This window comes from Trachurus trachurus (assembly GCF_905171665.1).
Source record: "Trachurus trachurus genome assembly, chromosome: 21".
NCBI classification, from domain to species: Eukaryota; Metazoa; Chordata; class Actinopteri; order Carangiformes; family Carangidae; genus Trachurus; species Trachurus trachurus.
In genome coordinates, this window is record NC_139899.1 from 25,360,465 (window position 1) to 25,386,884 (window position 26,420).

General features: G+C 40.4%; 1 protein-coding gene across 1 annotated transcript in view; it reads left to right on the forward strand.

Moving 5' to 3' along the window:
* Window positions 1–26,420, forward strand: part of man1a2 (mannosidase, alpha, class 1A, member 2) — a 176,703-nt gene that overhangs the window by 133,187 nt on the left and 17,096 nt on the right. The window contains exons 7-11 of the mRNA XM_083997156.1: window positions 3,804–3,898; window positions 8,907–9,030; window positions 9,997–10,090; window positions 22,684–22,799; window positions 25,405–25,624. Coding sequence (XP_083853282.1) covers window positions 3,804–3,898; window positions 8,907–9,030; window positions 9,997–10,090; window positions 22,684–22,799; window positions 25,405–25,624 — 649 coding nt within the window. The remainder of the gene's footprint in view (window positions 1–3,803; window positions 3,899–8,906; window positions 9,031–9,996; window positions 10,091–22,683; window positions 22,800–25,404; window positions 25,625–26,420) is intronic.

The following is a 26,420-nucleotide window of genomic DNA, read 5'->3' on the forward strand; positions in this document are numbered from 1 at the left end:
GCTCCCTCTTTGTGCAGATATCTCCCCACAACTGTCCTTTTTATGTGTAAAAATATAAACATTTTTGCAAAATTGGAAATTCAACATATTTCCTTTAATGGTGGCGTTGAGTCATTTACTTTTCAGTGGACTCAACTGGACTAGATTGAAATTACGTGGCCGTGCAAAAGGTGGTTTTGAAATGTTTGGATCTTTTTTGATGCACTTATCTGGAAGCTGCTGGCTGACTGGTATTCAGACCGTCAATCAGCCTTTTCTTGAATATTGCAGAGTAAAATTAGATTTATAATTGGAAATTTTCAACGTCTTTCAACCACCACGTATGGACTATGAATTTGTTTTATTTTTGTTTTCGTTTTAAGAAGTGAGCTCCTCTTGATTTTTGTTTTCCTGAATCATTGCTGCAGCAGAAGTTTGGCAGTTTACGTCCTCTTTGCTTTTTTTTTTTTTTTGTCATGAAAAAACATTGGCTTGGCACTTATGGATAGAAACATTTGGTAGCCAATCTGTGTGGCTGCAGATTGAGCTCAAGGCACAGAGCAGAGGGGTAATGCCCCACCAAATGCTCCAACTGCCCCACCCAGTCCTCTTCCTCCTGCTGCATCTCAACTTTCAAAAAATAAACAGAAAGTGTGTTTTTATTTCTTTGTCCTTGTCGATTTGACCATATTGTAAACATGCCACAATCAGATAATCAAAGTATCTGATTGTTCCAAGAAACTTGATCCTAATTATCTGGCTGCTTGCAACTTGTGTTTTTTCATTGTCAATCACAGAATTAAAAACGGTGTGAGCTTATGTAATATATCTTATCCAAGCAGTGGGTTTGGAGCAGATATGATGCAGCATTGAATAGGGGTGTCACTATAATGATGTTGAAAACTGTTCTGGTGTCAGTTTTGGTGTCTGTCAGCTCTTTAAGATGAAAATGGCCCTTGGTTTCTTCTCTCTTTGAGCCAATTGTCGTAGTTGGATTTAAATTTTCCGCAGCACATGGCTCATTAACGGCGCGTTGTTGTTCATCCCTGTCACTGCTGTAGGCAACAGTCAAAACCCAGGACGCAGCTTTTCACAGCTCATGTCCTGCTGCGCTTTTCTAGTTCACCTTCATTTTTATTTCATGCTGTGAATAATTTTATTTTTTATTTTTTTAAAGACGGTTTTAGGGTTTTATTTGGACATAAATGTGGCAGCTTTGCAAAAGGCAACATATTTTTGAGGGACTTCTTCTTTTTAGAGGAAACTTCAAAAGGGTATTCAATATTCTTTAACTTCTTCAGTTCACATGTAACTCCTGAGGTGCCACTAATATGACATTCTGACTTAAATTATGCAAATAAAGTGAACAATAATATACTTTTAAATCCAATGTTTTCATGCAAAGAATATAACAGTCTGCTTTCTTTATATGAAAACAGTGGAAACATATCCAATGTAAATGTCATACACAGAATAAAAATTAATTTATCTGTCTTGGTGAAGAAGGATTTACTGAAGACTCATTATTAAAGCAGAAGTAAGTGATATATTTGTGTTAATATAAGTCTTAAATAGTTATATCTTCCGACAGCAATCACTTACATAGAGTGTTTGGACTGAAACACGGGTCTCTCAGTCCCTCTGCTCTGCTCTGAGCTGAAGAGAAAACATTTATCGTATCCTACAGTTTTTATCCAATGAGGAGAGAGAACGGCATGCAGGGCTGTGTGTGCAGCCAAGGAACGCCGTGAATGTGGTGACGTAGCGACGAGGACTGTTATGGTGCGTTCAAGGAAACTCGTATTTTTCCGACCGTGAAGTGGTACCAGTTCGATCTGGTACGAGTTCACCGGTCGGAAGTTACGAGTGGCTGTTATAGTGACTTTCACCGGTAAAACAGGTCGGAAAAACACGAGTGGGTTGCCTGAAACGCTACAAAGTCGTAAGTTGTGACTTGAAGCTGTAAATTACGATTTCAAAAGCCTGCCTGGAACGCAGCATTAGCGAAAACGACCGGACCACTCACTTCTGCTTTAAGTCTTAAAGGAGATATTATGCCCCTTTTCCACAAATTAAAATAGTTCTCAGGTGTCTTAGAGACATGTCTGTGACATGCTTCAGTCAAAATCCCCCAAGGATCAAACATCACAGCTCTTCTCATCTTCTCAAAACAGCCCTGTTCAGAACGGCTGGTTTCAGTGCCTGTCACTTTAAATGCAAATGAGCCACTGCTTGCCCTGCCCCACCCTACCCCACTCCTTCTACCGGTGCCGGTACTCACAGGTAGGGGTGTTATTATGCAAATTCAAAAACTAATGACATCATTGTCAGACAACTGAGGGAACAGCTCATAAAACCACATGGATTTCAACCCCAGGAGCCTGAAAATTACAGGCTTTTTTTTTGTCAGTTCTCACATTTCCATAATATGTCCCCTTTAAGTGGCATCTATCATGTCAATGGTCTATAAATGTTCATTTTGAATGTTTTTCTCTCGAAATCTACCACTTGCAATCAACCAGTGTGTGTAACCTGTAAAAGAAATATCAATCTATGAGGGTTTAATGTGAACCAGAACGGTGTGAACGAAGGATCATCACACAAGGCGATGGTCATTTGAACTTCATTGTTGCAGAGGAAGCAACGACCCACTTATGCAGGAACATATAAAGATCTCTGCATCATAAATTCATGAGGTTATAATAAAGATCAACTGTACATGTGATTATAAAAAAAAAAAAAAGAAAAAGAAGAAAAAAAGAGCAGAGGAGCAGAATATAGAGAAATATGCTCCATGTGTGAACAGCCGGGCTGCTGCTCACGTAACAGACTGGCATCAAACCCCCGAAATACAAGTCAGACAGATTGTCCACTGGTTTTTATTTAGAAATAGACGACGTGTCGACATGTTGCAGGATTAATCTGGCGCACGGTCTGTTCGCTGTCAGATGGTGCTGATCTCTCGGGATGTTTTAACCCCTTCACTGACTGTATTAATCAGCTGGTCAAAGTGTTAATTACGCACAAACCCCCAGTCACAGGACAACTTGAGACATCAGAGGAGGAATATAAAAGGAATACATTTGCAGCTTCACTTGGAAGTAATACCATGATTTTTTTTTTATTTTCCTGACTTCTGAGCAGCTATTTATCCTTCCTCCATTTTCCAGCTCTCGGCATATCAACACACCCCGTTAGTTCGGCAGCAGAATAACCTCCGTGTCCCTTTTATCTCCCTGATTGGCGTTGTGAGAAAAAGAACAAGGGCTGTAGCAGATTCCTCTCAGCCTTCATCTGTCAGACGAGTGCAATAACTTGTGTAATCTCAAAACGAACATGTCCATTCCTGCACATCACTCTGTATAAATTAGACGCCCGTCACGATAATACAAGTCCAAACTCTCGCTGTGTACTTTCTGTCTCTTTCTCTCTCTGCTCGGCTGATGATGCAGTTTGACCTCTAAGCCTTTTTTTTCCCCTTATAGACATCTCTGTGGTTATTCTGCAACATTTCTTATTATGGCGGCGCAGTTTGAAGGGAGGTGTTTGCATATATTAACTCTGCAGGGCTCCTCCATAAATCTGTTTCAGCTCTGACACCGCGTGGCCATCATTTAGCCATCGTCTGTCTCCTGACATCTCACTCTGCCTTGTTTGCCTTCAGTCTTCATTTGTTTCTTTGTTGTCAGCAGCTGTTTAATGCTTGTACCTGTCAGCCGTTAGAGGAGGAGAACATCCGATGGACCGCTGAATATTAAAGTGAACACACACACACACAAAAAAAGGGGGATTTATGGTTAACCCTCTCCTTCTCTCTTCCTCAGGTGTTCAAGCTGAAGGCGGTCCAACTGGCCGAGAAGCTGCTCCCCGCCTTCAACACTCCCACAGGAATCCCCTGGGCCATGGTCAACCTGAAGAGGTGAGCGATTAAACTTTTAACACCTGCAAACGTTTTGAAATCATATTTCACTGGTTTTCAACATCGTGATGAAATAAAACAAGACGACTGACAGATCTGCTGCATCAGTACCAATGGACGACTCTTGTACACACACACACAAATACATTTAAAAAACTGACAGACGAGAGACATTCACACAGGCAAATAAAGAAGAAAAGTAAATAAATAATCTAGATAAAAGATAATAATAACAATAGATGTGATAATTAACAATTCCAGTTCTTCGCTTTTTAAAATCTCTTTTCATCTCATATCGATTTTGTGTTTGACAAACAGAAAAACAACAAGAGCCCTGCAATTTTTCCCCTGTTTGTATGTACAATAATTCCATCCATATATTTTCTGTCAGTAATTATTAAAGATAATAATTTTGGGTGCGCGCGGATCGTCGGGGGGTCGTTTCAGCAGTAAGTCACACAAAGAAACAAGAGACAATCCGGTCAATTTTCAAAATAAAACACCGCAATTGACAAATACGTCGGATGGTCTGATGGGAGGGGGGGGGGCGGATAGCAATTAATTAGCGCGATTTAGCGCATATGTTTATTACCGCCATTACCTGTCCATGTGCCCGTGTGTGTGTAAGTGCGTGTGTGCGAGAGAGAGTCGCGGCCCCACAGAGTCGTTAATTAACGCTGGATGCACTGGGTGATAAGTTTCGTTTTTACTGAGGAGGAACTATGCAGAACTCAGCTGTGATTGAAAAGAAAAGCACCTAAACCCAGTTGAGAGTTGTAACTGTGTAGTGAAAAGGGTGCAAAGTAATGGTAACTGGTAGTGGAAAGCCTGCTTTACATTGTTTTAACATAAAAAAAAAAAGATCATCATTCTGAAGGTGTGGCGGCTTTTATTTTGCCGTGGCGGTGCGCCACGATCAATTACATGTAGTGGAAACCTTGGACCATAACGATAAGTTTCATGTGCAATTCTTATTAATCCAGATCAGAAAGAAAGTTTCTTATAATAACTGTGAATCCGTCTCAAATAGTTATTTTTAGTTACTGTAAGTTACTTTATAAATAAATAATTGAGCTTGATCTGCTGTTCATTCTAGTTTTGGGTTAAAACTGGTCACTTTCACCTGAACACTTGTGAAGGTGAAAGTGTAACCAATCAACATCGACATCAATTGTCACATTCACCTGGGCAGCAATGAATGAAATGATGATGTTATACAACATGCAAACGCACCTATGATAAGTAACATATGAAATATAGTTCAAGGTAGTTGAAAAGACAAAACAATAAAAACAGTAAAATGTAAAATAGATGAGATAAAGAAGTGTCGTAAACAGAGTCTGACTTTTATCAGTGGGATTATGTTTGTGTAACAGAGTGATACAGAGAGAGGTCGTGTCCATCCTCAGGGTTAAACTCAGTTACTATTAAACAGAATTCATGGACTCGTCTCTGGAGAAGTGAGACGTGTAGTTCTCCGCTGACCGAACGCAGGAGGTTAATTGAGTGTCTTTAAAACTACGAGGTGGGACGGAGCCAACAGGAAGAAGAAGAAGAAGAAGAAGAGCTCACATATCAAACGGTGACAGGTGGTGAACTGAGGCCTGTAACAACGGGGCCGGTTGTTGAACTTTCAAGGGGAAAATAGCAGCAGCAGCAGCAGCAATAGCCGACAGCGACGATGATGTGTCGAGGTTATTTTACCATTTACATAATAATGATGTCAGTTCTGACACCGTTCTGATAAATTAACCAGAGGTACAGTTCATTTTTTCATCGTTATTGATTCTGATTAAAACCCTGTTAAGTGCTAAAACCTGAGTATGTTATAAATCCTTTCACACACACACACACACACACTGTTTGTCTCATACTATCTGGAAGGATCTTTAATTAAGTTTGAAGGTCTGAAACTAACTCTGCACAAGAAAACACACAAAACACACACATGTGCTTGTCCACAGTGATCCAGTGGTTTTCTCCACATCCGTGTCGTTTTTATTGTGAAAAGTCACACAGGTCTTGAATGTTGTGTGATGTTTTGAGTCTTGACTTAATTGTTGACGATCTCTCTCGCCGCTGTGATCTCTCGCCGCGTCTTAAAGCTCCCACTCTTCCTCGTGATCCTCCCACACGAGTGTTTCCACCGTCGTCGCCCTAATTAGACCTCTTCACAGCAGGAGGGGGGCGTTTACAAACCGACCAAGACGACTTCCACCTTTCATCACTCTCATTATTTGTGTTGCACTGCAAAGAAGCCTAATTGGTTTGATTAACTGAAAATAGCTTTGTACAAGTGTGTGTGTGTGTGTGTTCCCAGTAAGTCTTCAGGGATTTTTTTTAAGATCCTTTGCAAATGTGACTCTGCACAAACGTGTGAAAGAAACAAGAGTGTTGACGCCACCTTTTAGAAACCTGCCGTCACCCTGTGAACCCACAGCTCCTCTCCTCCTCCTGTGTCCTCGGCTTCAAGTTCAGCATCACAGAAAAACTTCAGAGCTTTTCTGCTCCACTCATTTCTACTTTCTACTTTTCTTCGTCTGTTGTTTTCTGCATTGTCTTGATTGTCCCACTCAGTCTGGGTAGTTTCACGTCCATTTGGACTCGTGGTTAAAGGTGTACAGAAAAGAAAATTGAATTTGAGCCCACTTTGGGTGATAAAATTAATGTGATAACTCATCTTTCAGACGTTGTAGGCCAAACTTTGTGCAAAATTCTATTTTTGAGTAAATCCGGCATGAAAGTGTGTATTTTTTTTTTCGCATTGGATAATGCAGGCGCACGGATTATACGTCAGCCTGTACACGATTCACCAGCCACTGATATTGGATCCGTAATCCGTCATTCAACGTCTGAGACACGCACACACACACGGAGCTCGGTCTCGCCTCAAGCTTTGAATGTCCCGCCCGCTCGATAACGACCAATCAAATTCGTTTTCCTCACTCGGGTAAACTCGTGTTGCAGCTCGTGACAACTCGGCGCGACAAACAGGACAAACGGCCATTTCTGTACACCTTTAAAGGTAGAAATTTCCTCACAGTCTCTTCACAACTTGTGTCATGGGTCTGGGCAGATCCCCAAAAAAAGTCACATACTAATATTTCATTGGATAGCCTTTAGCTTTGATTACGGCATGTCGATTTCAATAAACTTCTGCAACGTCACAACATTTATTTCCATCCAGAGTTGCATTCATTTTTCAAAGATTCTCAATGGGGTTCATGTCTGGACTCTGTGGTCACATTGGACCACGTTTCTTCCTTGAAGATGATGGTTCCTCACTCTCCTTCCAGTTTTTAATAATGCCTTGGACAGTCCTTAACCCAATTTTAGTCTCAGCAATCTCCTTAGATGTTTTATTAGCTTGATGCCAATAATTTGACCCTTCTGAAACAGATTAACATCTTCTCCACAACCACAGGATGTGTCTTCTGACATGAGACTGCATCAGTTAGGGTTAAATAACATGTTGCCAGCTGAAACATAATCATCCATGCAGTAATTATCCAATGGGAAGGTCTTACTGTACCTATTAGCCGAGACAAAGAAGTACATTCAAAATACACAATCAATCAGGCAAGTAACAGAAGAAATCAAATCACATTAAAAATAAATTGACAATCAGCAAGAGGAGTCAATTAAAACAGGAGCAGTTGGTGGTAAAATAAGATAAGATTAGGGATTTAAACTGCCTTAATGATAAGAAAGGAGATACATTTAAGATCGTTCTGCATAGTGTTCCTAGTTGCCGGTGCACAGAATGAAAAACTGGATTTTCCAAGTTCAGTAAAAACAGCTGGAACCTGCAGTGGTTGAAAGATCCCAATGAATTAAGACTTGGATGTAAACAACCAACCGTGCATTAGCTGGAGGGCTGATGGATGTGTGTTGTGCTGTACAGTACATACTGTACTGTAGGAAGAAGCCTCCTCTCCTCAGAGTAATTCAGATTCATTAGAGAGCGGACACTTCACAATTTACCTCCATCTCCCACCAGACACACAAACACACACAAACACACACACACGCACACATAAACAGCAGAGAAAACCCAGCGACACGTGTTCAGACGTCCTGCAGGAATAATTGTAGAAACTGTAATTTAATCTAAACAGAAAAGACAAACACACACACCTCTCTCTCTTTTTTTTCTTTTTTTAACGCTTGATTGGACAAACAAGGTGCCTCACACACACACGTGCACACTCTCACTTACACACACACTGAGGAGCTCATTAATGTTACATGCTCTCATGTAAAATTGAAGCCGTTCCAGGTGCCTCCTGTGTCACATATGTTAATGTCATTTAACCTGCTGTGAGTGAGTCTCTGACTGCAGCACAGGTATTGAACCTGTTGCACCAGCTGCAGTCAACACAACTGCACAATTCTGCTGCGTTTTGCTTTATTGTAAATATATTTTGTATATTTTGGTGTTAATGTAAAGATGGAGAATGGAAACTTTGAAGAGTGAACTGACGAATACAAACATTTCAGTGGATTTCTTTGCTTTTTAAAGTGTAAATTCTCATTCAAACCTTATATTTTATAGGAATTATTTGTTGTTTCCTAAACATTATTTAGCAGAAAATCATCATGTTTCATAGGACTAAAAGTTATAATTGAAAGATTTTTCTTTTGACCTTTTCCTTACTTTTACATTAGTGTCTATTTTTGATGCTAATAACTGTGTCTGGAGTTTCTTTTTTTCATATTCACTATTTTATGTTCATTCGAAACCATTATGACCCTGTGGATTATTAGTCTAAAGTCATTATCCAAGCTCAGTCATTCATTTTTTTTCTCTGCCTGAAGTCCCAGCTAATGTTTTTTTTTTTTTTTTTTTAATACTTAAGCACAGGTTGGAAACAGAGAACCTGGTGAACTCTCTCCAGATACTTTATCGTCCTTTTTATTCTGTGGTACTTTTGAAATCTCCATTATTCCTTTTATACTAGTTCTGTATAATTAAATCTCTCTCTGTTCTTTGTCCTTCCTCCTGCAGCGGTGTTGGTCGTAACTGGGGTTGGGCGTCAGCAGGCAGCAGCATCCTGGCTGAGTTTGGGACTCTTCACATGGAGTTTGTTCACCTCACCTACCTGACAGGAAACCCCGCCTACTACCAGAAGGTAGCACTCACCTCTTTTCTCTTTCTTATCACACAATGTTTTTGTTAAATACAGAAAAAGAAGATGCACTCAGGTTAATAAGGATTCATTTCTGTGGGTTACAGTACGTCGTTTACTTATCTTGCACTTTGAAAATAAATCACTGCAACAAAACTCCCTCTTTGAGCCGTCTAATATCAGACAGGCACAGAAAATAGTCTCTGATCCGACTCAACCTCTCCAGCAGATCCTCAGGGTTTAGTGAGATTCAAGTTTCCCAGGAGCTGAAGTAGTGTAAACATTGATCCCTGTCTACGTCCGTTAAGCCTCTCATCACTAACACTTAAGGCAGATATCGGCCATGAGGGCTGCAGGACATGTTGCTGCTGTTACCTGGTGCAAACACGTATAGGAAACTGTTGTATATGTGTATGAAGGAGCAGAGATTAAATGATTTTATCCCCCGTGGAAGAGTCCAGATCAAATTCACCTACAGTGTTTTTTTTTTGTTTTAGTTGGTTTATGTCATTGTACAATATAAATTACTGCTCAATATAAACACAGTAGCTAGACAAGGTCTAAGAAAATGTGACAAAACAGAAAATACACAAATCAAAGTAAAGAATAAGTAAATAAAGAGAGTGTACAGTAGAGATTTTGACCGAAAAGATGTAGCTTATTTTGCCTACCCTGTTACAAATCAGGTTATATTAAAAACTCTACTTTTGAGTGTTTTTTAAAATGAGGTTATGGTACTGTGTGTTTTTAAGTCATTATCCAGATTATACATATATAAATTCCATACTTATTGAATTGATAGATATTGAAGTGTGGTATAAACTAAAACAAAAGAGAGAGAAAGTGATGCTGCACCTTAAAAGACACAATAGAGTTGAATAAAATCATTAAAAGACTAGAAATTGCCTGTTGTTTTGTGAAAAGAGGATTTTAACTCGGCCTTTCTCTTGTGTCTGGTGATGGTCACAGGTGATGCACATCAGGAAGCTGCTGGCCAAGATGGATCGACCCAACGGGCTTTATCCAAACTACCTGAACCCTCGTACAGGTCGCTGGGGCCAACGTGAGTACATCTTAAAGTTTTAATTGAAAACGTAAGAGTTCACGACCTAACATTTTATCCACTGTGACATCATTGTAAATAGAAACAGAGCTTAAAGCAGAAGTAAGTGGTCCGGTCGTTTTCGCTAATGCTGCGTTCCAGGCAGGCTTTTGAAATCGTAAATTACAGCTTCAAGTCACAACTTACAACTTTGTAGCGTTTCAGGCAACCCACTCGTGTTTTTCCGACCTGTTTTACCGGTGAAAGTCACTATAACGGCCACTCGTAACTAGGGCCCGACCGATTTATCGGCGAGCCGATTAAATCGGCCGATTATAGCCCGTTTGAAACTAATCGGTAATCGGCCAAAACTCGGCGATTGTCGCCGATATTTTCAGGAATAAAATGCAGGGAATAAAACTTGGTTTTACTTTGAAAAGATTCCCCCGCACCGGCGCCGACCTCATGACAAACTTCATCCACTACCACCTCAGTCACAGCACACAGCAGAGTGACTGATCTGTCTCAAAACCAGTGTTGCCACTGGCTTTCTGTTTCCCTTTTTTTTTTTTTTTTTTTTTACCGCGGTCGGGTTGTGAATTAATTAATTAATGCTCGTCTCCGGCCGTGTTGGGTCCGAGATTCAACAAGCCGGTCGGGGTCGGGTTTTACCGTTATATACCGGCACGGCAGTATGCTCATTTAACACAGTAGATGAGGGAGGGAGTGACTGAGCTGAGGCTGTGTGACGGGTGGGGCGGGGGGTCCGCGGCGTGGAGCGGTGCGGGACTCTGACTGCAGCGGGGACTATCATGTCTCTGCTCCGTGACACTGCTGGGAGACTGACCGCCGGTGAGCGCTTTGACACGGTGCCGGCACGGCAGCAACCGCTGATCGCTTTTAATTGAAAAGAGAGAGAGAGAGAGAGAGACGCCGTGCCGTGTAAAAAAAAACAACAACAAAAAAGTATCACGTGTCATGACTTCCTGTATTTGGCCCTTCAAAATAAAAGCCCATATTGATTTTGACTTCATTTTGACAAGACAGGGCTTCAAATGTTTTTTTTTTTTCATGCAACCAATCGACCAATGAAATTTTAGTCGGCTAATGATTTTTTGGTCGACCAGGCAGCCCTAATTTATATATTATATAATATATGTATAGATATATTATTATAGTAATACAATTTTAAAACTTAATTTAAAAAATAATAATAATCGGCCGATTAATCGGTTATCGGGTTTTTTTCCCCCTAATAATCGTAATCGGCATCGGCCCCAAAAAATCCATATCGGTCGGGCCCTACTCGTAACTTCCGACCGGTGAACTCGTACCAGATCGAACTGGTATGACTTCACGGTCGGAAAAATACGAGTTTCCTTGAACGCACCATAACAGTCCTCGTCCCTACGTCACCACATTCACGGCGTTCCTTGGCTGCACACACAGCCCTGCATGCCGTTCTCTCTCCTCATTAGATAAAAACTGTAGGATACGATAAATGTTTTCTCCTCGGCGCAGAGCAGAGCAGAGGGACTGAGAGACCCGTGTTTCAGTCCAAACACTCTATGTAAGTGATTGCTGTCGGAAGATATAACTATTTAAGACTTATATTAACACAAATATATCACTCACTTCTGCTTTAAATATGTGAGTTGGTGGAAACATTATTGAGTCAGATGGTGATTTAGGTTTTGTTAAGAACTTTCAGGTCATGTGAAGATAATTTTAATGATTTCAACATTTTAAAGACACTTGAATTTCTGTGTCACAAAAGTGTCAAAATGTTCTTGTGTGAGCGTCATTGATCGAGTCCCTCAGAAGTGCTCTGAAGAGAAACCAGAGGAATTAGGACTAAGTGAGGGGAAGCAGGGAAACACTGCAGAATGGATCTTCACTAAATGAGAACAAATTGAAGCAAAGTAGAAAAAGACGGATGGGCGGGAACACGGTATTCCCAGTATATTGATTACATTTTGGCGTCCCGCCCAGGGAAATTAACAGCTCGCTGAGTGAAGTCGCAGCGACTCACATTAGTGTGTCTCTGAAACCTGTCAACTCTGGTTAAAGTAACTTCAGAAAAACGGTTTGATTAAAGCCGGTGACACAACAAATGTGTCTGAAATACTAGTGATGTAACTGAGAGGAGAATATTTATATTTTCATCTCAGTGGACGTGAATCTGAGTCAGATTGTCTCAACAGTGTCAGTTCTACCAGACTAGACAGATGTAGGTTTTTCACATTAAAGCAGAGAGTCCAGTTTATCAGTGTGAATCAGTCGCTTTGATTGATAAAATAACATGACTGCAGCTTCTTCTCTGTATGTTTATCTATTGATCCTCATCTATAGTATATATATATTATAACTCATTCTCTTCTTTTCTTCTACGGATACTAAACCATTTTATACTGTGCATCAGGGCTGTTCAATTACACATTCATTCAGGCCAGATTATTAAACCAAGAAATGTATCTAGGCCAGGCATGTTCAGCACCAGGTGAGCAGCAGCAGCAGCAGAAATGAATGTAATGAAAAACAAGTAATGTTTATTCATTGTTTCCCTTTAAAATGTGGTCACATCAGAAAAAAGTGCATAGAAACAATGAAAACAACTTCAACTGAACAGAAACTGGGATAGTAGCAATACATACCTTCACCTTTTGAAATATAAATTAAACATATCTAAACCCAGGCGCACCTCAGAGTGCATTAAAAAACCAAATAATGCCCAGTATGAACAATAACTTGCTTCTCTTATGCATTAAAATGAATAAAACAAGCGTGTTTCTCGTGGGACCACAGGCTGGGCCGCTCAGATTCTGACCCTGTGTTGCAAAAAATACAACTTTGCGAGTCAAAATACAAAGATTTAAAAAAAAAAGTGGGCATCAGAGGGTTAACACATTTATTTTTATCTTCCAAATACAAATTCACACTACAATAAGATCTGAAACAGTCGGCCGTGGTCTCTCTTTGTGGCTGGAAAAGTTGAAAAAAAAAACCAAGTCACTCCCATGTTTCGATGTTTTAAACCTCAGCGTGCCGTGGCGTCGGTCCATTTCATCTGTTTATACCCAGAATATTTAACATTTGCTTTCATACATGATGTTGTTTCTTTCCCGACATTACTGGGGAATATTTCAAGTTATCATCGGGTGGAGAGAGTTCGCGGGGGGAACATTAAATATTCCTTTTTTTGTTTACTTTTCAACGTTTCACTGGGGAGAGTTTTGAACCTGAGGAGGCGTTTAACAGAGACTCAGATGCTGGATGACAGATTTACAGAGCGTCCTGGTTTGTTATCTTAACTTTCCAACGGAATATTAAAACACTGACGATATTAAAATATTCCTTCTTTTGCCTTTAGATGTGTTTTGGTGTTTTTTTTTTTTTTTTTGGTGGGGGGATGCTGAGATTTATTTTTCTGTGGCCCATCGATCAGATATGACTGTGTCTGCTCAGCGTCGGCTCCTTTAGCTCAGTGAAAGGAAATGAAAAGATGAAATCTGTTTAAAATTGAATACACTCGGTTGTTTTTATTTGTCCAGGGAAGCGAGTTGTTTTGGTGAGAGCGAGCCACATTAAATCTGTAGTCAGCAGATGGGAAAATAAAGAAGGGAAGAAGAAAAAAACCACACTTGTTAACTTTGCATAGTCAAGAAAATAAAGCAGAAGATGGCTCCACTCTTACAATGATTTTTTAAGTAACCGCTGTGGTCCAGCAAGATGAGATCTCTTGTTTTAACGAAACGAAACAAGCGGCGAGCGGCGAGCGCTTTAACGGACGGATGGATAGATGGAGTTGCTCATTAATGGAGGGACTGGTGGCTCTGACAGTCAGACTGATGAGACTTGTAAGTGAACAGACTCTGGGCCACAAGCAGGAGAGAAAGAAAAAAAAATAAATGGATGGAAGACGGAGGGAGGGCGGATTGATTTATGAACTGATGAATGCATTAACAGATGGATAGTTAGCCGGTGAGCTGCTCGACTGCACAGGTGATGATGGATGTTTTTAGTTCGGTTCTCTGTGTGAGTGAGGAAGCAAATCGTGTGTAAACAGTTCATCTATGAAATATATGTGTACTGTATATGCACACACCTGTTGGAAACGTTATTTAATATGATGAAACTAGTGAAACGATCACGTTTTTCCTTATTTTCTTGTATAAATATAATGTTACAGTGTCAAATGTAAATTTTAAATATTTCCCAAAGTTTCAGGTAATAAGCTATTTTAAAGTAAACGCTCTGCTCTGAACAGTGAGCAGTCAGTCAATCTTCACGGTGAGTGGACGTCAGCTCATCACAGATTTCTTTGTACAGTCGTCTCCTCCAAGTACAGCTCGTTCTTTAAAAAACACTCTTCTTCCTCTTCTGTACTTTTAGAGGCATTTAAAGTTTTTTTTTTCCTTCAAGTTTTTGCCTTTATTACAAAAACTGCAGTGAGAAGGACAGACACGAAAGTCAGAGAGGAGATGACAAAGCTTTAATGGTATTATAGGTATTAACTGTATTCCATTATAGAAACAACCAATGTAGATTTAATATACAGGCGACTATATGCACATGTGCAACTGTAAATGGGGGATGTAAAGACGAGATGTGCTTTGATGTCACACAATCAGCAGGTAATGGTCAGAATATTTTCCAAACAAACACTATCTGATCTAATTTAATAAACTTTAAGCAGCTACAGTTGAAAAGACTGCGACATCATGATGCAATGACATGGACCTTGTTGATACTTGTTGTAGCCATCATTTTCTGCCACAGGAGAAAGTTATGTACGCTGAACTGTGAAAGAAAGGGATATAACTACAGGAGGGGACTGAAACTTGACCCTGAACCACAACTTGACCACTCTCCTCATAAAAACACACACAACACCACAAAATACAGCTGTGATCATGCAATATTTGAGTTATTTGAGGTTTTCCCCAAAATAACAGAAGGCTAATTATGTTTTTATCATATCTGACATTTTCATTTTGTTAATAGTATTATTTTAATACTTCTATTGGTAGTTTTATATTTGTTAAAGGTTCCTGTCAATTTTCCCCTTTATTAATACAAATAGACAAACCAAGGGAGAAAACCGTGGCGCTGTCCGTGGTGCTGAAGCTGAAGTAACAGACGGATTTATACAAACTTCTCTCCTCATATTAAATTCTCTCTAAAGCAAATATGAAGTTCTCTTAGGTCATTTTAAAAGACATAGTTTATTCAGGACGAACCTCGGTTTCCTGAAGAAGTTAAGTAGCTGATGTCAGAATTAAATGTTGCTTGGTCATCTTTGATTTCCACAACTACGACAACCGTCCTTGTTGTTGCTGTGGACACTCGTCTCTCATATTTTAGATCGGGTTTGAACACATACAGATGTATTTGAGAAGTTTAGTCTGTTTAGTTACAAGTTAGTTTTTACAAGTTTTTACAGTTTTCTGCCTCTGTAGGTTTCTGGAAGTTCAGCAGTAGAAAGCGAACTCTTATGGAGACTGAAGCTTAGTTTACTACTTTCAGTCAGAGGCTCAGTGCAACAGAGGGGCTGCAAACTGGCAGTTTGAGATAAATAAGAACCTTTTTTTTTCTTTTCTTAACTGTGGATCATGCAAAGCTGTTATAGTGTTGTCCCAGAATAAAACTACAGAGCTGGAAATGAGCATTATAGGTCTCCTCTCCTTCAACCAGCTGTTGATTACAGAGCAGCAGCACTGCTTTAATTAAAGTTCATTGCTTCTCCAAAACCAGCCTGAGCTGCTGAATTGGCCCCCGAGCTGCTGCACGAAGGAGCTGCGTGATCCAGTCAGGAGGAAGGAGCTGAATGTAATGAATGTGAAGCTTGAAGGGGTTCGGGAGCGAAAATGCCCTTGAATGTTAATGGGTTACTGCAAAATAAGAAATGATGAGGCGGAGGTGCTCCAGACGATTAGCTAATCTTTTCCACTTTATTCATTTTAATGATCATCCAGTGGACAAATTCCTACATGTTCGGTTTTCATTGTAATTTCTATGTTTTGCTAAATAGTCGAACAATTTTATATTTAAACACATTTATTATCTAAATTGTTTATTTAAATATCCATCATGATGCAGCTGTTGTCTATATTTGTCCATGTTCTGACATGTTAATGAAAACACTGCCTGGTGGGACATGTCCCATCACAGCAGCAGATTAACTTTTAGGAGCTGGTCCCATTTGGAGATGCACTATTAACTTCTGTGGAGAGCTACTGACTGAAGCATGCCAGGGCTCTATATGGCCCACTAATGTTTAGTCCCTCCCTTTTTTTTTAACAACCTAATATGACGATCGCTTAAGTACCATTAGTGAGCAGTGATGTCTGCTTCTTTATGACGTTTAACATTTGAGGAGAAGATGTCGGGCTCTTAAATTTTAACTTCACATACAGTTAACTCATCAGTCTTCTGACTGTTTTAGGAGTTTGTCTATACAGAAATTATACAAATCAAATGTTTAACAAAACTCCTGGTTTAAGTTTAAGTAGGAGTTGGTTAAGTGGCAGAAGAGTAGATGAAATTTAAATGTCATCCAGATATGACAAAGTTCCCATATTTTACACGTTTCCTCCTGTGTTTTATTTGAGCTGTTGTTTTAAGAAGGAAAAAACATTTTAAGTGTAGTTTCCCCATCTATTCTCTTTGCTATATTTCTATTCAATCAATCACAGACCAGTCAGCCAACTGGAAAAGAGGCAGGTTTCAGCCTCTCCTCTGATTGGCTGACTGTTCTCTGATTGGTCAAATAGAAATAGAAATAGAAATAAACATCAGGGAAACCAAATCCTGCATGTGTTGATGGTGGGTCCAGGTTGGTGACTGCTTTGTTGTGACATCATAAAGTGACAGGAAGTCCTGACGGCTGGTTTTAAGGCTCAGTTTCTGAATACAGACTGTGTGCACTCCTCTTTTATACTTTCACAGTATAATATAGAACCTAGATTTCAACCATAATCAGAAAAAAACATCTCACTTCATACAGTATATGACCTTTAAAACGAATATCAGGGATATTAGGGGGGATTTCTTAACATTAAGTGCTTTTAGACTTAAGTGTGGGGAGTCAATGCATGTTCAAAAAGTTCACAGTTAGGGTTGGAGCTGGCAGAACTAGAAAGACAAACATCAATGTGTCATCTGCGTCGTTAAACACGTTTTGTAATCAACAATATCCACATCAATAAAGCAACAACAAAGGCTCCTTCACAGTAGCTGCCCACTGTGTTCGCACAATTCCCGTAATTAACATTCACCCATTCAAGTGGGCAAGAACATTTCAGTACATTTGAAGTCTGTTCAGATAAATCCACATGTGGTTATTTGCATATTTGTGAACACCTGTAGCTGAAACAGAGACACAATTCATCCATGTAAATTCTTTACAAACACAAAGCACCAGCTCAAATCTTTGTGTTTTTTTTTTTTTTCTCCTGTCGCTCCACCGTCATTCGGAGGAGGTTTCGTTAACTTCTTAATCAGTAGCAGAAGTGAAACTTTGTGGATAAACCCAGCTGTGACAGGCGGGGTCACGGAGTTTGTGGGTTTGAATTATGAACATTTGAGTAGCTGAAAGTTCAAATGAGAAATACAGTATGTGATGCCGTGTGTGAACTGTTTGAAAAGGTTGCAGAGTGAGTGTGTGTGTGTATGAATATACTGTATCATGGTGTATAAATCTGTGTGTGTGTGTTCTCTCTTCCAGTGTGTAGGTGTGTGTAGACAGTAGTTAAACCAGACTAATGAGGAATGAGGCTGAGCTCCTTCGCTTAATGAGATCCTGCTGTGACTGACAACCTTGTTACCACACACTCCTCTGTCTTTTCATAATACCATGCTACCAACACACACACACACACACACACACACACACACACACACACACACACACACACACACACACACACACACACACACACACACACACACACACACACACACAGACTTCCCACTGCCTCTTTTTATAACACATGCACATACAGGACACTCTGTCAAAAACGCAATCTGGTAAAGTTCATCATCACTGACAGAGAAAAGAAAAAAAATCTGCATTTGAATTTTTGACAGAGATCTCATTCACCAAAGTTCAGTCTGGTAAAGTTAAAGTTAGTGAATTTTATTTCTCTCCCTCTGTCTCCCAGCAGCAGCAGCAGCAGCCAGTGAAGCCCAAACAATATATAGTAACGACTTTCAGGACTTTTCTGTCATAAAAGTTCCTAAAAAGTTTTTTAAAGTTCTCCTACAGTTTGAATGAGTCATTAATTTCAGTAGATGACATAGTGATTCTGAGCACACTGGCCGTTAACATTAAATTAAATTAAAATACACATTTAACCTTACAGTGTCATGCAAAAAATGTGGGCTCCCCAGGTCAAAATGTCTGTTAATGTGAACAGTTCAGCAAGTGGAAGATGAAATGATCTCCAAAAGGCAAAAAGTTACAGATGACTCATTCCCTTTACATTTTAAACAGTATAATTTTTAAAAATCTTTTACATTTTCAAAATGACAGAAAAGGAAAAGGGCCCACAGCAAAGGTTTGGGCCCCCTGCATAGTTACTGTAGTAGCTAGTAGCCCCCCCTTTGGAAACTATCACAGTGTGTAAATAGTAAATATCTTCTCTGATACCTTGGTCAAAGTTATCTGAGAGCTAAAGTCTCCTGGGTTTCCTATTCTTTTGCAGGCTGCTGCTCTGTTTCCCTTTTTTACTCTAAAACTGTAGAAAACAAAAACAATACACTGATATTGCTTAAAAATATTGCAAAAGAGTGCTTCATGTTTAACTTTATGTCTTTTGGAGATAATTTCATCTTCCACTTTTGACCACGGGAGCTCAAAGTTTTGCATGATGCCTCTGTATAATATGTACCACTCTGTGATGCATGAATTTAACATGATCCAGAAAACAGAAGCTAAAACTCCATCGTCCTTCCCTGTCATCATGTTCCTGATGTGGTCGTGTGTTCTGCATTGAAATGAATTAACTGTCACACTTGATAACATGTAGATGTTTTTAGCATTAGCTCAGCAGCTCAGCAGCCTGCGCCCTTGACCTGCGTTGGAAAAAACTAAATAACGGGGGTCGTGTTTTGAAGCTCTATGAAGACGTCTGCCTGCGCGTGTGCTCTCGTCTTTGCGGCGTCGGCGGCGTTGGTGGATTGACAGGAGCTCCCTGCGTGACCCGGATCCTTTTGATTGGCAGGAAAATGATGGAGAGGAGAGCGGTCGGGGGGAGTGTGTGTGTGTGGGCGGATGCCAAGTTGAAACGGCGAGGGAGGTGACTGAGGAACAGAGAGAGGAAGCGGCGGGACAAGAGAAAAATACAAAAAAGGATCAGACGCAACTTGAATGAGCATTTCCTGCTCGACTTTTATATCTGCGTCGCCTTGTTATTTTCCCTCGTTACATTCAAACGCTGTGGTGTTAAAGGGCAGTCGGAGCTGTGGGTGGTTGCGTTGTTGTTGTCTCTCCTCTGGTCTGATGCTGTGTTCCCCACTTTCTTTGATTTCACTCTTACTTAACTTGGGTTTATTTCACCATTCGACACATTAAGGTCCTTATTCGAAACAAGTGGTTTTGCTTTCATGTGCCCAAATGCTCAGATGTATTTTCACATATTCTTTACAGTGGAAATCAAACAATAGTTCACTTTCTCAAAGGAGAGTGGGAAAACACAACAGGACCGACAGTAAAAAGAGTCAACTATCGACCTGAGGCTGCTTCTTTAGAGGCTTAAATTCAAAAATACTTCATAGAGGAGCTTGTTAACAGTGTGATAGCGAGCGACACGTTCATAAATAGATTTAATCTCTCAAGTTCCCCAAACTTTTAAGTGAGGAGGTTTATTAAGAGGAAACTCATTAAAGTTAAAAACAAGCTCATTAAAACAAACCACTTTACAAATCGTTCATGATATCTTTATAATTTTGTCACACTACTCAAGTTATGCAGATTTTTAGAAAAAGACAGAGCAATGCCATTCACAGCTGCGATTGAATGTTGTAAATACTAGTCTGGATATTAAACATAAATACAATGACCAAATAAAGGTTAAAATCATGCAACCAACACATGCTAACTCACAAAATTTAACAAAACGTAAAACAAAAATATAGAAATGGCAGAGGTCTGGTGTTTATTTCCCACCAAGGATAGAAAAATGTGAGCAGTCTTGATGCTGTATCACAGAAAACACTTTGTTTCTTATACATGGATCATTAGCTGCCAAATAAGACAGACAGAAACAGTCTGTGTCATTGTGAGTGTGTTAGCGCCGCTGATGCTTCATGAGCACTTGAGCTAATTTTGTTATGAATCTCAAGTGAAGTAGAAAGAACAATGTTTTCCTCTGACATATAGCAGTGTTTTTCACAGCTTCAACACACAGAATCCTGAATTCCTCAATATCTAAAAGGCAAAAAATAAATATAAAGATAGTAGCTTAACCACCACAGCCACGTAACAGATAATAAAACTCTGTGTTAAAACTGTTAAAATGTGTCTCTACAAGAAATAATCCTCCCTTGTCTCGTGGCGGAGCACCAGCTTTTGCCAAAAGATTTGATTGAAAATGTTCAGAAGAGATGTGGCTTGTGAAAAATGAGTCCGATATTTACTTCGGTGACTATAGGGGCAAATGAATCGACCATAATCTGTGCTCGCGTTCACTTCTACCATTGGAGTCAAAAGACCCAAGACCTGCTGCTGCTGCTGCTGGTCTCCTAAAGGGGGCGGAGTCATGGTCTGCTGGTCTCCTAAAGGGGGCGGAGTCATGGAGAAACCCATGTGACACAGAAACAGGAAACTGACTTGTCTTGTGGCGCCCTGCTTCTTAACCGTCTAAATAGCTTCAAGTTAACCACAGAAACCAATCTCTTCATAATTCAACGCCTGATGATTGTGTTTTAGTCTCTTTTGCCTCAACAACACTACAATGTTTTATTAAAAACAGTTTAATTTACTATAACATTATTATCGTATTAACTGACTTTATTTACAAATTCGATTAAATCTGTATCAACTGATAAGACGCCATCTTTAAATGTGCTTATTTTGAAGTAAGTGCATACACACTAATGTTCAGTTATTAGCTGTAATTTTCTGTGTCAATACACACACTCAGTCACCCACATGTACATTCGCAGCACATGGATACACACACCAGCGCACTCTGCCCTCAGCAATGTCTCCAAGGTTGTTTGTGAGGTTTTCATGCTCTCGGTGACAAAAGATGAATAATTCATATCTTCCATCGCCCCTTCATCTGTTTCGTTCTCTGCCTTTCGCGTATCCCTCCATTTACCTACGGGCATGTTATCCACATACGGAGGAGAATCTGCTCAGATGAGACTCAAAGCGCCTGCACAGATACTGAATATGATTATACTCAAAGAGCTGGAGAGGACGAGGGAGAAAAGATCCCAGTCCGCGTTCACAGAAACTGTTCTGTTCTGTTTCGAGAAAAGGAAAAAACACGTTTTCAAAAACGTTCTTTGCAAGACTGCTTCCCCAACCTTCAAGAACATAATTGAAAGACTGAAATTTTCCTCCCAAAACTGGGGAATTTTACCCTCCGTCCACTAATTTGTTGAGAACTCTGTCGTCGCTTTCTTTTTGTGGAGCACAAGAAACGCAGCACATGGTTTTTTACAACAAAGAAAACACATGAAAAGACTTGACATAATAAAATCATGACATTTTTAACAATAAAATATGCTAAATGTGGATAACCAACTGCAGAAAATCAGTAAAACATCAATGTTTACAACAGAATTTTAAAGATATGTGGACCAAAGTGTAAAAATTCAGAGATGGTTAAGGGCTAAGGTGAAGATTGAGTTTCAAATTTCCTCTTAAAATATTTAAGTACATGAAAAGTTAATTTGTATTTTTATCTCATTCATTCAGCAAAACCATAATAACAGCAGAAAGTTCAGAGAGTTAAACGTTTACATGTATTATCTTGTCTTATCTTGTATTATCATCCATTGTGATGTGATTACGGCAGATTTTGGAGGCGTAAATGTCTTTTCTCTGCTGATATCATAAACAATATTTTATGGGTCAGCGAAACTGCCCCTGAAATAGATCCATTAGAAATGAGATCAACGTCCCCTCTGGAGAGAAGAGTTTATTTTCACAGTGAATGCTGGCCAGAGTCCCATCTTCACTACGTGGCGTCCTGCAAATTAGGACAGCCATGAAAGCTGTGTAAACGTCCAAGAGGACAATCGGGGACGTTGAAATGTGAGCACATCAGGGAAAGGGTAAACAAAACGGGGAAGGAGAGGAAACATGCTGCCAATGTAATGTGGGTGTAGAGAGGGGGGAAAAAAGAAAAGAAAAGAAAAGAAAACCACCCAGGGCTCGGATAGATGATTTTCATGCCATATGTTGCTTTCTGCCAAGGACTTTGAGGCAAAGTCGAAAAATGAATAATTCACTTTGGCTTTCTCATTTGTCTGTGTCTCGCTGTTTGTCCTTTTTTTGTTTCTTTTGCTCTGTCACGTTATCTCTTTCCTTTGTGTCCCTGCTCTTTCTTATAACCATCCTCTCCCTCCCTCCCTCCCTCCTTCTTCCTTTCTCTCTACAGATCACACCTCCGTCGGAGGACTTGGGGACAGCTTTTACGAGTACCTGCTGAAGGCCTGGCTCATGTCAGACAAGACCGACACAGAAGCTCGCAAGACGTACGACGACGCCATCGAGGTACAGATTAGTCCGCTAACCTGGGGAAACATTTATTCTCACAGCAGAGTGGGCACTACATATAATACATGAGTTTTTAAAATGATGGCAGAAAAAATGTTGCAAGAAGAAGACAAAATTTTATTTCTGTATTTAGGAAAAAAACCTATAACTTTCTTCACACAGTCAGTTAACAGATGTCGCAGCTTTAAACCAGTTACAGAAAGATAAACCGTCATAATGAAGACAAACTCAGAATAATATATTTCACTTACATTTCTTTTTTTTTTAATGCCTCATGCATGTATTTTTGTCATTGTTAAAGGGATAGTTCAGCATTTTGGCAAATTGGCCCATTGCCATAATCCCTATAGTCATAGGAGTAGGTTTGTTTCCTTTAATTGTTGTTGCAAGCTATTTTTAGAACGGCGGAGCAGAGCCGCAAGCTGCTCAGAGCTACGCTACGGAGGCTCATGGGATTTCTTGGTTTCCCTCATCAAACTCATCAAATATACAATCCAACAACTCCAAAACGCTCTGGTGGACAAGTTGTGACCTGCACATTCACCACGCTATGAGATAATAACAGAACGTTACGAGACATTGCCAAAATGTTGAACTATCCCTTTTAAAGTCAAGAATAAGCAAGGTGAATAAGTTTTATTTATGAATCCCAACATCATAGTTTTTATGAATCTGGTCCCCACATGTATCTCTAAATTTAACCTCACATGAAGAAAGCTTATCGCCCTTTTATCCAAGTTGAGAGTGAACCAGAGACACAATCACTAATGCATCGGGCTGCAGGCTGCACTGTTGTCAGGGCAACAGTCACCCACAGAAGCATTTCCTCATAAGCGATTTTGCAGCACTGCTTTTTTTTTAAGCTTTTATTCTGAAATGTCATGACAGGAAGTTCCTCAACAGACCTCTCTGAAGTAGTAGACATGTTATGTGACACACAAAGCAAAAAATAACATCAGTTTAGTAAAACAGTCAAATGTATTTTAAATATGTGACTGTCTCACACATGTGGACGGTGACAAAGCAAATTTTGGTTGCATTTTTACCAGTTTCCTAAATTAGAACTCAATTCCTAAAATAAAACCTCCCCTGACATAAAACCAGGTGCGACCAGCTGCTCTCACTGAACCGCGGAGCCACAAATCAACCAGGTCCAGACCTGTAAACTCAGCTCTGATTGTAATTGTCTCCAGTTTTTTTTTTTTAATAACCATCATTAATTTACCTCCTTCGCTGCTGACAGTTTTTTAATGCCGAGGAGAGAAAGTCAGAGCAGATTTGTCAGGAAGCAGATGTTGGCGTTCTGCAGCTGCGATGGAGATGTCTGTCAATCAGTCGGAGGAGAGGGAGCAGAGCAGATGCTGCGGAGCGAGAGGGTGACGGACGAGGCTGGATTTTAAATTCCTCTCTCACCCACTTTGCTCTGTTTTTATTCTGCCTGACCCTCCCTGACCCACACACACACACTCTGAACACACTCAAACACACTTATACACATGCAATCTCAATGTCAAAGCCCCATTTGAACAACTTAACCCCATTAATAAATTCACTCCACTCATAACCTTCATTCACACTCCTGCTACAATAAACACTGTCACCCGCCGTTTTCTGAACTTATCGCTTCAAATGTGCACGTTCATACCCAAACATTCACATTTAAAGGGGAATTGCCCTTTTTTTACAATCTGGACCTTATTTCTAGCATAAAATACGACCATTTACTCACTTTGGTGTCTTTACAACTTTGGTGTCATTACAAGTCGTTTCAAGGAAATTAGATCCAGCTGAGAGCCGCGTATATCCGTATAATGCCTGGATGATGTCATCTGTAAGTGCAGCGTGGTGCAGCTTGTTGCTACCGCTACCGCTACGGTTCGTTTCGGCTTGTTTCCGACGTGTCAGAACAAAATGAGCAGTTGGACGAAGTTCAGCTTCCACAGGCTTCCTCTCTGTAGCCTGGACTCACTAAAACTCCAGCTAGTTGCGCTAAAAATGGACCCGAATGCCGAAGCGGAATGATTATCATCAGAATGAGCCGGGCAGCGGTCGGAGACGACATCATCCAGGTCAGAGGTTAGTAGGTCAACCTACAGACCACGGATGTTGATAACAGCTAACCTCAGACTCAGAGGGGAATAGCACTAGTGTATCATAACAAAATATTGGTGAAATAAACGAGTTTCGAGGCAGATAATGTGTTATTTAGAGGCTGCATTGCGCTGCCCTGTAGACTCGCATTAAACAGATCGGCTGGATCTAATTTCGTGGGAACAACTTGTAATGACACCAAAGTTATCTGGGTGAGTAAATGGTCGTATTTTATGCTAGAAATGAGGTCCAGAATGTAAAAAACGGCAATTCCCCTTTAATGCATCAGTATCTCCTCTCACTCACACACACACACACTTATTATTCCATGCGTGACATCTGTCCACAATCTCTAAATCTGAGAACACGCCGCCTCTCAACTTAATTCTCCAGTGTCAACAACACAAATCTCTTGTGTCTTAATTTATTGTTGCCTTAAACGCCCTCGAACACACACACACACACACACACACACACTGACTCACTCTCGCTCTCCCTCCGTCACCTCCAGGCCATCGAGCGCCACCTGATCCGCAAGTCCAACGGCGGCCTGACGTTCATCGGCGAGTGGAAGAACGGCCACCTGGAGAGGAAGATGGGACACCTGGCCTGCTTCGCCGGCGGCATGTTCGCACTGGGCGCCGACGGTTCCCCCGACGACAAAGCCGGACACTACCTGCAGCTGGGGGCCGAGATCGCACACACCTGCCACGAGTCCTACGACCGGACGGGTGAGAAACGCACGCACACACACACACACACACATTTTATTGCAAACTGCGTTGGCGCTAAAACACACAGACCGGTTTCAACAACGTCTTCCTCAGTGTGCCGACAGACATTGTCGAAACCGGTCTGTGTGTTTTAGCGCCGACGCAGTTTGCAATAAAAAAACTATGAGAAGGACACGAGTGCTGCTGGCCTTTCTTCTTTTTCTGTAAGTGCAACTTTTGGCCGTGCACCTCTTCACAGTTTTGTTCCTGAAAGTTTTTTTTAGAGAGTGCGTGTTTTTCCTTGTTTTGTCATTCATATTTTTCCCATCATTACTAAAACCACAGGAGGAGGGAAATGCTTTGCAACAATCTGTATTCACTGACAGACAGCTCATGCACAGAAATTAGTCCACAGAACAGCAGGTGGCTACAGTATATAAACAACAAGTTGTAAATCAGTTACATACACTCCTATATAAGTGCAAAAGAAAATACTGTAGCTACTGTCCGTTAAACAATTAGGGAGGAAAACAACGACACACAGGCCTCGTCACCACCACAGTCCTGCTCTGTCACAGTTTATGTTTTTCGATCCTGGTTGGTTGCTTGTTGCTGTTGTTGGTTGTTGTTGTGCGCCGTCAATATGTATATACTGTATATCTATGGTCGATATGAGCTGAGTTTGTTTGTTTTTTCTTTCAATTGCCGGCTTATTAGGCTGCTGTGGTGCGCAAGTGTTTTTTGTGTTTTTCTCAATGAAAAACGGTGCACTAGTGTTACATGCTACTTTTTTTTTCCATCAACGATCCGCGGA